General features: G+C 40.6%; 1 protein-coding gene across 3 annotated transcripts in view; it reads right to left on the reverse strand.

The window, feature by feature from the left end:
• The window catches only part of MACROD1 (mono-ADP ribosylhydrolase 1), an 802,331-nt gene that overhangs the window by 40,697 nt on the left and 745,124 nt on the right, over positions 1-16,510 (reverse strand). For all 3 annotated transcript variants that reach the window (XM_088480066.1, XM_088480064.1, XM_088480065.1), the window contains 2 exons: positions 6,580-6,696; positions 6,005-6,126 (listed from right to left, as the gene is read on the reverse strand). In XM_088480066.1, the coding sequence (XP_088336192.1) occupies positions 6,005-6,126; positions 6,580-6,696 (239 nt within the window). The remainder of the gene's footprint in view (positions 1-6,004; positions 6,127-6,579; positions 6,697-16,510) is intronic.

Raw genomic sequence — 16,510 nt, forward strand, 5'->3', positions numbered from 1 at the left:
ACATATGATGCACTATATTACCTGTCACAAATGATGCACTATACTACCTGATACATATGATGCACTATATTACCTGTTACAAATGATGCACTATATTACCTGATACAAATGATGCACTATATTACCTGATACAAATGATGCATTATACTACCTGATACAAATGATGCACTATACTACCTGATACATATGATGCACTATATTACCTGATACATATGATGCACTATATTACCTGTTACAAATGATGCACTATATTACCTGATACAAATGATGCACTATACTACCTGATACAAATGATGCACTATACTACCTGATACATATGATGCACTATACTACCTGTTACAAATGATGCACTATACTACCTGATACATATGATGCACTATACTACCTGATACAAATGATGCACTATACTACCTGATATATATGATGCACTATATTACCTGATACATATGATGTACTATATTACCTGATACAAATGATGCACTATATTACCTGATACATATGATGCACTATACTACCTGATACATATGATGCACTATACTACCTGATACAAATGATGCACTATACTACCTGATACATATGATGCACTATATTACATGATACAAATGATGCACTATACTACCTGATACAAATGGTACACTATACTACCTGATACATATGATGCACTATACTACCTGATACAAATGTTGCACTATACTACCTGATACAAATGATGCACTATACTACCTGATACAAATGATGCACTATACTACCTGATACATATGATGCACTATATTACCTGATACATATGATGCACTATACTACCTGATACATATAATGCACTATATTACCTGATACATATGATGCACTATACTACCTGATACAAATGATGCACTATATTACCTGATACAAATGATGCACTATACTACCTGATACATATGATGCACTATACTACCTGATACATATGATGCACTATACTACCTGATACATATAGTGCACTATATTACCTGATACAAATGATGCACTATACTACCTGATACAAATGATGCATTATACTACCTGATACATATGATGCACTATATTACCTGATACATATGATGCACTATATTACCTGATACATATGATGCACTATATTACCTGTTACAAATGATGCACTATATTACCTGATACAAATGATGCACTATACTACCTGATACAAATGATGCACTATACTACCTGATACATATGATGCACTATACTACCTGTTACAAATGATGCACTACACTACCTGATACATATGATGCACTATACTACCTGATACAAATGATGCACTATACTACCTGATATATATGATGCATTATATTACCTGATACATATGATGTACTATATTACCTGATACAAATGATGCACTATACTACCTGATCCAAATGATGCACTATACTACCTGATCCAAATGATGCACTATATTACCTGATATATATGATGCACTATATTACCTGATACATATGATGCACTATATTACCTGATACATATGATGCACTATACTACCTGATACATATGATGCACTATACTACCTGATACAAATGATACACTATACTACCTGATACAAATGATGCACTATACTACCTGATACAAATGTTGCACTATACTACCTGATACAAATGATGCACTATACTACCTGATACAAATGATGCACTATACTACCTGATACATATGATGCACTATATTACATGATACAAATGATGCACTATACTACCTGATACAAATGGTACACTATACTACCTGATACATATGATGCACTATACTACCTGATACAAATGTTGCACTATACTACCTGATACAAATGATGCACTATACTACCTGATACAAATGATGCACTATACTACCTGATACATATGATGCACTATATTACCTGATACATATGATGCACTATACTACCTGATACATATAATGCACTATATTACCTGATACATATGATGCACTATACTACCTGATACAAATGATGCACTATATTACCTGATACAAATGATGCGCTATACTACCTGATACATATGATGCACTATACTACCTGATACATATGATGCACTATACTACCTGATACATTTAGTGCACTATATTACCTGATACAAATGATGCACTATACTACCTGATACAAATGATGCATTATACTACCTGATACATATGATGCACTATATTACCTGTCACAAATGATGCACTATACTACCTGATACATATGATGCACTATATTACCTGTTACAAATGATGCACTATATTACCTGATACAAATGATGCACTATATTACCTGATACAAATGATGCATTATACTTCCTGATACAAATGATGCACTATACTACCTGATACATATGATGCACTATATTACCTGATACATATGATGCACTATATTACCTGTTACAAATGATGCACTATATTACCTGATACAAATGATGCACTATACTACCTGATACAAATGATGCACTATACTACCTGATACGTATGATGCACTATACTACCTGTTACAAATGATGCACTATACTACCTGATACATATGATGCACTATACTACCTGATACAAATGATGCACTATACTACCTGCTATATATGATGCACTATATTACCTGATACATATGATGTACTATATTACCTGATACAAATGATGCACTATACTACCTGGTACAAATGATGCACTATACTACCTGATACAAATGATGCACTATATTACCTGATACATATGATGCACTATATTACCTGATACATATGATGCGCTATATTACCTGATACATATGATGCACTATATTACCTGATATATATGATGCACTATATTACCTGATACATATGATGTACTATATTACCTGATACAAATGATGCACTATACTACCTGATACAAATGATGCACTATACTACCTGATACAAATGATGCACTATACTACCTGATACAAATGATGCACTATATTACCTGATACAAATGATGCACTATATTACCTGATACAAATGATGCACTATGGCCCTGATTCAGAGCCGGACGCTCTGACCAGAGCGCTCGCTCTGAATCAGGGCCCTCTTCCATTAAAATGGAGCGTCCTCCTGGATGCTCGTATAGCTGTGGGTCACCACCCACAGCATATACGAGCGTGCAAAAAGATGGTCGCGATGGTCGTGACCATCGCGACCATCGGACTTGCGAGGGAAACCCTGCGGTCGGGTTTCCCAGCCGCAAGGCCAGGAGTGATTTTGGCTCTATCAGAGCCAAAATCACTCCCACTGACATCACTAGTGATGTCAGTGGGGCCGGCTTCAGACGGTAGGCGTTCCCATGGGAACACCTCCGTCTGGCAGGCACGCCCCCGGCACGCCCACCAAAGGGGGCGTGCTGTCAATCTACATCGACAGCACGCCCCCTTTGGTGCGAGGCCCCGAGCGATGGAAAGCCCATCGCTCGCCGGGTCTCGCGCATGCGCACGATGGAGCTTACTCCGTCGTGCGCATGCGCAGTGGGGAACATTGACCCACTTGCGAGCGTACTGCCACTCGCGAGTGGGTCTGAATGACCCCCTATATTACCTGATACATATGATGCACTATATTACCTGATACATATGATGCACTATACTACCTGATAGATATGATGCACTATATTACCTGATACAAATGATGCACTATATTACCTGATACAAATGATACACTATATTACCTGATACATATGATGCACTATACTACCCGATACATATTATGCACTATACTACCTGATAGATATGATGCACTATATTACCTGATACAAATGATGCACTATATTACTTGATACAAATGATACACTATATTACCTGATACATATGATGCACTATACTACCTGATAGATATGATGCACTATACTACCTGATACAAATGATGCACTATACTACCTGATACAAATGGTGCACTATATTACCTGATACAAATGATACAGTATATTACCTGATACATATGATGCACTATACTACCCGATACATATTATGCACTATACTACCTGATAGATATGATGCACTATACTACCTGATACAAATGATACACTATATTACCTGATACAAATGATGCACTATACTACCTGATACATATGATGCACTATATTACCTGATACATATGATGCACTATATTACCTGATACAAATGATGCACTATACTACCTGACACAAATGATGCACTATACTACCTGATACATATGATGCACTATACTACCTGATACACAAATCTCTGCTCCCCAATTTCCCACGTATTTCCCTATTGCTGTAAGATGGGCTGAGTAAATGAATGTAAAAACAACATTCTCATCAGTTACATAATTTAGTCCAGGTAACTGCAGTGGAAGATTAATAGGAAAATTGGTAGCAAAGGGTTCTGTATTGGGTGCAGTGCATCATGTTGGAGGGCCAGAATAAAGCGAAGCCTTGTTATACAGGGGTACAGTTTACCACATCAGAAGTGGGGAACTACAATCCCTAATGTAGAAAGCCACTGACAGGCTACAGATGTTTCCACATACACCTGTCCTCAAATTGCGCCGAATAGCCCCATTTGGTGTATCACCAACCTTGCAAAGTAGCTGCGCCATGCGTCTTGCCAGAGACAAAATATGCATCTTATTGGCATCACTATTGCAACAAAAGTACAATGCAATGGTGCCCTGACTGCTGGCGCTGGCAGTTCATGTACTTCGGATGTGACTCAGTCTCTAGTCTGGGTAAAAAGGTCCGATACCAGTGACCTGCACCATGCACACATCATTTCTACTTAATTTGCAACTTTATACCAACTCCTTTGTGACAAAACTACTAATCCTAAAGCTGGCCACACACTAGACCAACTTACATCCAACCAGCCAACTTGTTGATTGGTTGGAATAAAAATCTGGTAACGTATGGGAGTAAATTATGATCAGCAATTTGCTCCTAAATGCCAGAAAACAGATGAATATGGTCGTTCAGACAAGTTTGTTAAATGTTTGATCTAAACTATTTGTTCAAACAACAGTTTTGGTCCATTTTCCTGCATTTGGGAGCAAATTGCTGATTGTATTCCTTACCAGATTTTCATTACAACCAATCAACTAGTTGGCTGGTTGGACAGATAATCTTTAGATGTGTGGCCAGCTTAAGGGCCTAGGACATGCAAATATGTGTGAGGCTACGGTGCAAATTATTCAGGGATAAGTATGAGATTCCAGGAATCGCTAACTGCGGTGGAGAGTCTAAGTCGCACCTTGTGATTACATCATATGGTGCAAAAACTCTACATCTGTAGATTGCTGATATGTTTCTGATTAGCTGCAGGCGTTAAAATTAAAATGACTTGTGTGCTGAATGACTCATTTGCAATCGATCAATCATATTACTCAGGGATAGCAAGAAAGCAAAGCCTAATAACATTATAAATAACATAAGGCAAATAGACTAATGAAAGCTAATATTTGGTTGCTATGGGGTTTTGAACAAATTCGTACCATCCTGCACTAGGTGAAGGCTAAGGTGTCTCTTCTCCAAATCCACCACTAAAGACACCGCCTTGCCTTATATATAAAAGGGTGCAAAGTGCTCATTCTAAATTTTTCTATGAAAACTATACTTTATTATAGTTTTTAGCACTTTTCATCTTTTATTTTGTCGTCTTAACAGGTAGACGTGAAAATATAATGAACAATTTGCACTATATATTAAAATAAAATAAAAGATGGTGCATAATTTATAGAAATATTAACTAATTAGACTACAGATATAAAAACTAATAACATTTATAATCAGTACTATGTTATGTAACCACTAGAGGCGTGCATGGTCTGTATTGAGAGATGGAGAGGAGGAGACATAGAGGAGGAATGAGACAGAAGCTAGAGAGATCTAATCCAGGGAGAGAAAGAAAGAACAAAGAGTATTTGGTTATCTGAATAAAAGAGAAATAAAAAGAAATCTGAGGACTAGAAAGAGACAGCAAATGAAGGGAATAAACCTTTGTTCAGATGAAACATGTATTGCAAGCAAAGGCGGTGAAGCAGTAAACTAAACTATTGTTGCCCCCATTTCTCACCAGAGTGCGGAGCTTGCCCTCAGATGCCAAGTACATGCTGTTGTTGTAGCAGTTCATCAGCTCCTGCTCCTGGCTGGTGCCTGGTTGGCCCTGTGCCACTGGACCCACTGTGTGAATAACACCTAGGGGGGATAAACAGCAGAATTGTCCTGAGGAGGAATACACCTGGGACTGAAGGGGTGACTGCACAGCACAGGAAATAGAGGAGATGGTATATCCTGTAGGTCTTGATTGCCATGTAAAATGATAGTTCTATGCAGCTGCTAGGAAAATTACCTCAGGTAACAGAGAAATGCCCAGCTGGCACTGGAAATGGACAAATGAGAATAGCAATTCTTGGCATAACAATGTTTATATTTCAAGATAAATTGCAGTCACGGGAAATCACAATAACAGGATCATACAGAGATACAGGAAATTTCATTTTAAGGCACAATCTAGATGTCTTGACAATCACACATACAGGAATAGCACACGCTATACAGACATAACCAATGGCAGAGCATTAAGGAATACTTCAGTACCTATAATGGGAAGCAAAGCTCCTAGAGCTGGGACCTGGGAAGTACACTCACATTTGGCAGGTAGGATGTAGCCACAGGTCATTTTAGCCTGCCCAGTTTCACAGCCACCAAGAGAGCTACATTCAAGCTTGAGGAGAGGGCCTGCTGCCCGATGTATGCATCCGTCCACTGGAAGAAGAGATGGGGATACATGTGAGATGTTATGGATGCTGGAGTGACAGACAGGACAATAATAGTGGATGGGGACAATAAATTTGCTTAGTTATACTGTATGACAAACGATAGAGGAGATCAGCACCATGGATAGCAACCAGCTATTTCCAGCTGTGAAAGTAGCTACAGTACATGAATCTCTTAGGGGAATGCAAAGACTGAGCTTTTACTGTAGTGTTCCTGTGTTTTTAGTGTTCAGTTCATTAATACATGTCAACCTGATAATCTACAATATAATTCACTACTTTAACTTCAGCTCACAATTCCTGTCCTTCTAACCTTTATAAATGTGCCTCTTGCTGTCAATATTATAAGTCCTCCATCTCTCACTGTTCTAATCTCCCCCCTACCCTCCCTCTCTGTGTGATGAATCCTCTCTTACTCTCTCTCTCTCTCTCTGTTGTGTTCTCTACCCCTGTGGGACACAATTAAATATCATCTCATGAATTGGTTCTAATCTGGTAACTTGTAATTTAGCTGGAAATCAAATCAACAACATACACAGAGCAGCCAGCCCATATATATGCAGAATTAAAGGATCACAAATGATTATCCTTCATTTAGATGCAATAGCAAGTACTTTTGTAATACAATAAAAACAACAAAAGATTCAGATATGTGCAACATTTAATATATAACTAAGAAGAAAAACATTTCCAGGCTTCAGAACTTCATGGTCCTTTGTCACATAAACATATTATTTGACACTTTAGAAAACATTTTAATGTACGTTTTAACATATCATGACTTTAATGGCAGCTGGTGAATGACCAACAGAGTTCCCAACGCTTGGAATTTATTTTATTGTAGTCAACTATTAAAGTAATAATATTCACTTTGTTTTTTAATGATAAGTACTAAGTTTTGATTCAATTGCACTGGTTAATATGGTGCAGTGCCCTGATTTGTAATTAAACAATTTAAATCTCATCTATTATATGTTTATGATGAAAGTACCTGTATTATGTATAGTAACAATAATTAGGAACGAATACAAAGCTGCTAATTTAGGAAGCTCTCATTAATTTCACCCCAAGAATAAAATTGCATGGGACACTGGCATGCTAAAATTATGGCTCAAAAATGGGAAATAGTGACCAGGTAATCACATGCTTTGTAATAAAATGTAATTGTTTTTATTGGTTTCATCGTATTGATTTAATCTTGCTTTGGTTACCAGACAGTGAAAGAAGTGTTGGGAGGTATTTGCGTGTAATTAAATTAGTGTTTTAGTTATTTCATTATTTTTTAGCTTAATGGAATTGCAGCAAATGTTGCTATATAAACTTTGATATGTCTGAAAAACATTTAGAGCTCCAAAACTATGCAGAGAAAACAAGGTCGTTCTGTTTTCAATTATTCTGTTGCTCACCGACTCGTTATAATTTCCCTAATTCTTTCAAGTCATCCGTCAGCTTAACATCACTGAAAATGTCTATTGTTTCTTATCTGTAACATGTCTAAAACTGTAGGTAATTATATTTAACTGTAAACTGAAATTCTGTATGCACTGAATTTAATAACGCTCTGATGTTATCTACAGTAATTTGTATGTATTAACTTTTTCCCCCCACTTTTTTGTTACAGAATCTAGAACAAAATATACAAACTTATGATGAAGGCAGGCGATAACAATAGCTATTGTCTCTTATGGGTAATGGGATTGAGTTCTAACATCCTGTGAACCAATGTACGTAAGCAGTGACATGCATATTATTTACAGTAGGGAAGACTGCATTATTGTCTTACATCCCAGTTACCCAACAATAATTCCATTCCAGCGGCATGTTAAGAGCTAATAGGTAAAGACTCTACTTACACTTAAATAAGACGAGGATAGCAAACCACCTGTATTAAATGCAATGGTCTAAAACTAACCGTGATCATGTTTTCACGTCAAGCAGCACAACACTGGTAACAGTATAATTTCATAGATCAATAAAAGAGAAGAGCTATTGTAAAGATTGGTGGGATTATACATAAAATGGAGATGTTAAATACAAAATTAGCATATTTAGAAGTAAAAGGCGCACATTTAGTTGTGATGTGGCCAGGGTAATGCATGGATCACTAAGTGTAATTACAAATGAAGTACAACAAACAAGGCAGCACACACCATAGACAGTCCCCATAATGTGCAATAGTCAGCAGGTAGGTGAATGGTAAATCTTAGTTGCCATGATAAGATGCGATGCCAGACAGGTCAGATGGCTCACATATAACTAGACAGGCTCAAGGAGATATCTGGGACCATTTCCTTGATGCTAGTCTTGTGTTGTGTGATAAATCAGAAAACATAGATTTAAAAAAATGTAAAAACTTTTCACTACATCACAGAAACATTTAGGCCCGTATTCAATTCCAGGCGAAAGCCCGATGGTGTCCTTTGTGCCTTTTGTCAATATCCCCGTATTCAATTACAAAGACTTTTCGCCGGTGCGAAAAGTCAATGTAAAAAAATGGGCATAATTTTGCTCCAGCCGTTAGCTGGTGAAAAAAAGTGCAGAATTGGGGTTTAGGGGTGCAGGCTTAAAAAAAAAATAACCTGCACCGATGGGCCTGCCCCCTAAAAACAATGTATGTAAAAAAAAAAAAGATTTTTAAAAAAAATCGGGACACCCCAAAAAAATATTTTACATTTTGGGGTTAAAAATAAATAAATAGGGAAGACACTTGTAAAATAACTAAAATCAATCCAGAGGGGTTGCCATATATGCGGCAGGTGTTTTATTCATTGCGGGTAGTAGCGGCAGGTACATTTTTGAAGAATTTGTAAAAATCATTTTAGGGACTTAAATATATGCTTGCACCCATTTTCATGTACTCCAAATTTGATGGGTACAGTTATTTTTTCTCCTGTGAGTGGGGTACGCTCTTTTTGCACGTGGGGTGTTGTATGCTGACACACTCTTTCTCCTTTTATACAAGGCAGAATTACATTCCATTTACACATTGATAATCTTAACATGCTACATGCTGTGTGATGAGGAAAGACTACACTACTGAATGAACAGATTAACCAAAGAGAACTATAGACGAAGATCAACAATTGCAAGGAATGTATATTCATTATTGTTTATTTGTAAATTCCTTTTTGTTTTGAGCGCCCTTATGTGGTTCCCCTTTCCTATTTGTATATGTATAGTGTTTGGTATTGTGGATTAGGTGAGATCCACACATATCTGGGGGACTGTAAGGGGCTGCTTTGCTCAGATTGGTCGACACCTCTAATATATCTTTTCCTTTATTACACAACAGGAGACTGGCACTTTTCTGATGAATCAGTTCCACTATTGCCTGGGCAAGAGTTACCTTAAAGGGGTTGGGTATGAAATCCCAGCGCCTGTATGAAATGCCGACGCTGGAAGCCCAAAACCACAGAATCCCGATGGGCCCGGTAAGTAGGCTAACCCTACTTTTCTCCCCTGCCTAAGCCTAAAACTCCCGGAGTGGTGCCTAACCCTAAGCCCCCCTAGGTGTGCCTAATCCTAACCCCCCCTCCCTGCACCCTAACCTAACCCTCCCGGGGAGTGCCTAACCCCTCCTTGCCTAACCCTAATCCTCCCCAGGGGGTGTCTAACCCTAAGTCCCCCCAGGGGTGCCTAAACTTAACCCTCCTCCCCGCGGCTAAGTGCTAACATTCCCCGCTTACCTTCATCCGGAAAGCCGTCTGACGGGATTCCGGCGCCGGGCTAAAGATAGGCATCGGTATTTAGACGCCTATCTTTAGTACCAAGTCGGGATTTAGATGCCACAATGTCGTCAGACGGCTTCCCGAGCTTCTGCATTCTGACTGCATCCCCCTTTTTTTACCTCACAATAATTTTTTCTGTGCAGTCGAATACACCCCCTCCCCCCTCTGCCATGGCGATCAATGGTTCCAAACTACACTGCATCTCCTATTGTGATAAATACATGGAAACAATTCATCCCTAATTAAGCACATGAATACATTTATAAAATGTCAATATTTCTTAATATAACGAATTCAAACTAAGTATATACAGTATGTATCTCCCTCCCTAGGAAACAGCATCTGTAATGAAATAAGCCTATATATGGCACAACTAAGAAAGACCATAGGGTTAGCTTATAAAAGTTTTATTAAAATAAACTAAAGAAGAAGTCATAAAATTGTGTTCAACTTTTATTGGTACATCTGTAACTGACAGGCAGGACATCAGAAATAGGCAACACAGATATTTTGCAGCCATTTATAGTAAGTTAGACTAAACCTCCATGTGGAGCTTGCTTTACATTATACAAGGGAGACATTTAATGTATAGATTCCAGTGAACAAATTATAATTCTCTCCAGTGGCGTAAGTTCATCCCAGACGCCCGGAGGCAAGTTACAATTTGGTGCCCCCTCCCCCTGTCACAGCCGCTGACACTGTAATGTAACAATTCGATTGCAGACAGGCTATAGATAGACGAAGGCAGCAGCTGATGGTCCAACATTAAGCACTACACTAGTGTGTGGTGGCTTCTCAGGTGCCGGGAAGGGGTGCCATGTATTGGGCGGCCGTGAGGGTACACTCCGGGTACATAACAACAGCCCTAAGTGGGGTGAATATGTTGTGGACAATGGAGGAGGTGCCCCCTACAGAGCTGGAGCCCGGCGGCAGGTGCCTCCATTGTCTCCCATAGTTCTGCCCCTGATTCTCTCTATGGATGTATTTGACTCAGGGATGTATCTATAATGGGTGCAGGGTGTGCGGTGCACACAGGCCCCCAGGTCCAGGGCGGGCCTGCACCCATGTTATTTAAAACTTACCTCTCCGAGGTCCCGCGCCGGGTGAAGGCACTGTACGAAAAGCTGCGGCTGACATTTTTCTGGTGTTTTGCGCATGCGCAGTAGACTCCGGGCACACTCTAGTGCCCAGAGTCTATTAATGCTCTGGTGGCCGGCAAGCCACGACAGTCGGCTGTCGACCTCCGGGAAGAGAGGAGGTGGCCCCGGACTGCGAAGGCACACGGGCCCCCTCCTCTCTAAAGACGCCCCTAATTTGATTGTAATCATATGTAAATGTAGCTGAATAAAATGATGCACACATACCAATTAATACTAGATAATGCATACTTGTCTACTTTTGTAAACGCATTTCAGGGAGAGTGTGAAAGCAGCACCTATGTGCACTGCGTTAAAGTGGGCGTGTACTACTACATCTGAGAGGTGTGTCATAACATTGAGTTACTGTACATCCAAATGTAAACGAGACCCAAAGCAGTTAGTAAGATCTACTTGTTGATGAAAACACACTGATACTTCTCAGAAACTGCATGTAGCCACAGGGATCATTGTGCCTTATAACCAATGCAGGGAAATATAATAATAATACCATTTCAATGTATATCTCTCTGGTTTTTTTTTTTTTTTTTTAATATAGCAGCTTCATAATGGGGGGTAAGGTGCAATCAGGAAGATTGCTACTATTTCAAGGAGTCTCCCTGACAATGAGGGAGAGTTGGCAAGTATGAGATAATGTTCAGCATAAGGATGTGCACCGACCCCCGTGTTTTGGTTTTGGATCTGGATCTCCTAGTGTTTTGGATCTGGATTTGGTTTTGCTAAAACCGCCGCTTGCGTGTTTTGGTTTTGTTTCTGTATTTTTTCTAAAAAAAAATCATAAAAACAGCTAAAATCACATAATTTGGGGCTGTTTTTGTTCCTACAGTATTATTAACCTCAATAACATATATTTCCAGTCAATTTGACCACCTCACAATATTGATTTAATCTAGTGTAGGCCAAAAGGTTGCATCCAGCTAGCTGGCTGACTAAGCTAAGCAACAACAGTGGGTGGCAATAATATGTGCCATTTGAGCTTCCAACATGGCACAGAGTGGCATTGCAGTGGTAGACAGGATGGCTGTTTAATAAACTATACGACCCCTAGGAAGTTTAAAAACCAAGAATGTTTTCCTTAACTGGGTCAGAGGCTCGATGGAGTTGGAATATGTTTATGGACTGAAGACAGGGAAAGGACTGAAGGATTAATTAGTTTTTAATTTATTTATTTTAATGTTTTGATTCTTTGAAAAATGTATGAGGGAAGATCAATCTAGGAACAAGTTCTTCAGTTCCTAAAATACATCTTTGATCTGGAGGAGGTTTTTTAATTTTTATACATCTAATAGAAATGAGGTGGCCTTGCTTGTGGAGGTACTGCTAGAACATACTGTAAACAGACGTTTACTTTGTACTCAGGGAGGTTGTTAGAGATAATGGGACCAAGACTTGCTATTTACATCAGAGGAAAGCAGCTTGTAGTTCTCTGACCACCTGCAGAGTCACAAATACATGGACAATAAACTGCGTTCTGGCCGGCAGTGTCTCCAAACAATAATAGCGCAGCTAAGTTGCTAACGCACATACACACAAAAAAAAAAATATTTTTTATTTTTTGTGGATTGATAATATTAATTTAATTTCACTTTTATTTTTTTAACACTGGGGAAGAGCACCCCTGAACAAGGCAGCAGCCCCTTGATGAACAACACAGACAGCACCCCTTCTTTATGGACAACAAAGCATCCCTGCTGAGTGCGGACAGACCACCTGCAGTGCAGAGTCACAAATACGTGGACGATACACTGTGGTCTGGCCGGCAGTGTCACCAAACAATAATAGCGCAGCTAAGTTGCTAACGCACACACACAAAAAAATATATAATTATTTTTTACTTTTTGTGGATTGATAAAAAAATAAAAGTGAAATTAAATTAATATTAACGCTGGGGAAGAGCACCCCTGAACAAGGCACCAGCCCCTTGATGAACAACACAGACAGCACCCCTTCTTTATGGACAACAAAGCACCCCTGCCGAGTACTGTCAGACCACCTGCAAAGTCACAAAAACGTGGATGATAAACTGCAGCAGTGTCACCGAACAATAATAGCGCAGCTAAGTTGCTAACACACACACACAAAAAGATAAAAAAGCACTTTTATTTTTTTTACACTTGGTAAGAGCACCCGATTGACAGAGCACCCCCCTGGATAACACAGCACCCCTTTATGGACTGCAGCCCTAACCTGATGGACAAGACAACACAGCAGCAGCCACAGTTAATTGACAGGACAAGTGACACAGCAGCTGCAGCACCCACTGAAAGAAGCCCCTTTATGGACAACACAGCAGCATCCTTCAACCCAAGACCCCGACTGGACACACACACTGAGTGACTGACAGTGACTACACATCTGCTAGCTTCTTTCTCCACAGCCAGAGTGAAATTGGTGCCGATTGCAGGGATCACTATATATAATCCAAAACCCACGAGAATCTGACAGTGGGAGGATGACGTTTTGCCTCGTTTTGAGAACCGAGTCACGCAAGAAACCTCGAGCCGCGTTCGGATTTCGGTCCGGATCTCAAGGTTCGGGTGAGTCACTCATCTCTAGTTCAGCATATGTTACAATGACTTGCTGATTGCTTAAGGGCCTATATTTATAAAGATTGTGATTGGATAATGGATCCTCTGTGCCTCTAGCACAGGAGCATCCAAACTTTTTCTGGGAACACCGTATTAAGGAAATTACTTTGAATTGAGAAACAGAAAAAAAAAAGATCTCAGTGTTAGCCTCCTAGCAATTAGGGAAGGGTTCTTTGCTGAATAAATCTTATTCTAAGAAATGCTATAGATAGCGATTTTATTCACTTATTCATTTATGAGATGCTGTACTAATCCAAACAGTCAGGGACGGCTCTAGGGGTGTTCAACCAGTGCGGTCACACAGGGGCACCACCCATAGAGGGCGCAACCCTCCCCAACATCCTGGTTTCCGCTGTTCCACCCGTGTGCTGAAGAGGCCCGCAGGTGGTCAAATCAGGAGGTTGGGGACCCCACCACCGCAGCTGTGCAGCGGTGCTGGACCCCGGAGTCTGAATAGATGCTGCACGCATGCGCTCGGCATCCATTCAGTGATGTGAGAGGGCTGGGGGAAGCCCAGCTAGTGAGGCTCCCCCAGGCTGTCATTATTTGGAGGTGTGCCATGCGGGCACGCCTCCAAATAGCGTCACGTAGGGGGGCGTGGCCTATGTGAATTAGGCCATGCCCCCATTTTTGTTCGCGCGCGGTGAAGGGCATCCTGTTAATAGCCTGCACAGGGTGCTCCGACCCCTGGAGCCGGCCCTGCAAACAGTGTAGTCATGACTTTGGGGCCTACATAGCAAGTAATGTTTGAGGGATATTCCCCGAATATCCTAAATAATAAATCCCCCGAATATCCTAAATATTAAGTATCCCCCGAATGTACCATGGAGGGACCACAACAAATAAGTCCTTTTTCCTAAAGCAGATGCAGCACCCATAGGTGTCTAAGGGGCCTATTCATCAACACTAAACTATCATTTTTAAGGCCCTTTTTCCTTAAATTACATTTCTCTTGTATTCATTAATATACTTCATGCAGGATATATCACTGATATCTCCTGGTTAAGTCCGCCTGCGTTAATTTCCACACTCCCAATACTTTAATATGGGGATGTAGAAATTAGGCTATTCATCAAATTCCGAAAATTATGTCTTTTCGGAATTTGATGGTGTTACTATACGCCAAGTTTAGATGGCGTACAGCCCATGTAAGGCTGTAGCAGCGGCATATACTTACCTGGATTCAGCTCGACAGGTCTTCATCCAGCTCGCCCCATTGCTCTGCTCTCCGGCTGCACAGTGTGTTCTACCTGCGGCTGCTGCTGCCGACGGGAAGTTTCTCCCCTCTGTTCCTCAGTGACACGTGTAAGTGTTTTTTCAATTAACTGTTTATTTATAGGGATGTGCAGGCTCGGATAGGTTCGAGTTTGCACGTGGAGTTCGGATTTTTCCCTCCAAAAAAACGGAACTCAGAAAGAGGCAAAACGTCATCTTGCATGGACGAACATCATCATTCCTGGACAAAAGTCCAGGAATGATGATGTTCATCCATGCAAGATGACGTTTTGCCTCTTTCTGAGTTCCGTTTTTTTGGAGGGAAAAATCCGAACTCCACGTGCAAACTCGAACCTATCCGAGCCTGCACACCCCTATTTATTTACTATAAACAGTTAAATAAAGAAGCACTTTACAAATGACACCGGGGAACACACAGAGGGGAGACACTTTCCATCTTCAGCAGCATGCAGAACATAGAAAAGCATTTTGGGGAAAAAAAAAGTCTAAGTTTTGCAGCCCCCCTCTGCCCAGCTCCTGCCGGCAGTATCCATCCCCCGGGGTACAGCTTTAAACTTCACCTGTTACAGAGCACGGAGCCATGGCTGGCGGGGAGATGCTGTGTCTGCACCAGCTGCGGCTCCATGCTGTGTAACAGGTGCAGTTTAAAGCATGGAGGCACAGCTGGGGCAAACACAGCATCTCCCCGCCGGCCGCGTCCATATCATTTACCCCACATAAGTAACAGCCGGACGGGGATTCGGTGGTCCGTGGCTGCTACCTTCCAGCCGGGCAGTGGCTGCAGCTCAGCATATAACAGCTTGGCAGACCTGACTGGGAAGGGGGAGGGGGTGCGGGGACATATCGTGGATGGAGCGGGCACTGGGGAAGAGCTGGACAAGCCATCGGGGGACAGATCCCTGGCAGTGCAGAGCTGAAGGAATGGAGGAGACAAGGACGGCAGACAATTCAGATAGGGAAAAGTATCTATTTTACGAAAAGCCCTAATCGGAAAAATGACAGCTTTGCGGAATAGATACTGATGGAGAGGAGGAATGATGAATTCCTCCGGTAATTAGGTAGAACTCCATGCAAGCTCTTAACCTAATTATCTC

The sequence above is a fragment of the Taudactylus pleione genome, unplaced genomic scaffold (genome assembly GCF_031769625.1).
Source record: "Taudactylus pleione unplaced genomic scaffold, aTauple2 ptg000250l, whole genome shotgun sequence".
NCBI lineage: Eukaryota > Metazoa > Chordata > Amphibia > Anura > Myobatrachidae > Taudactylus > Taudactylus pleione.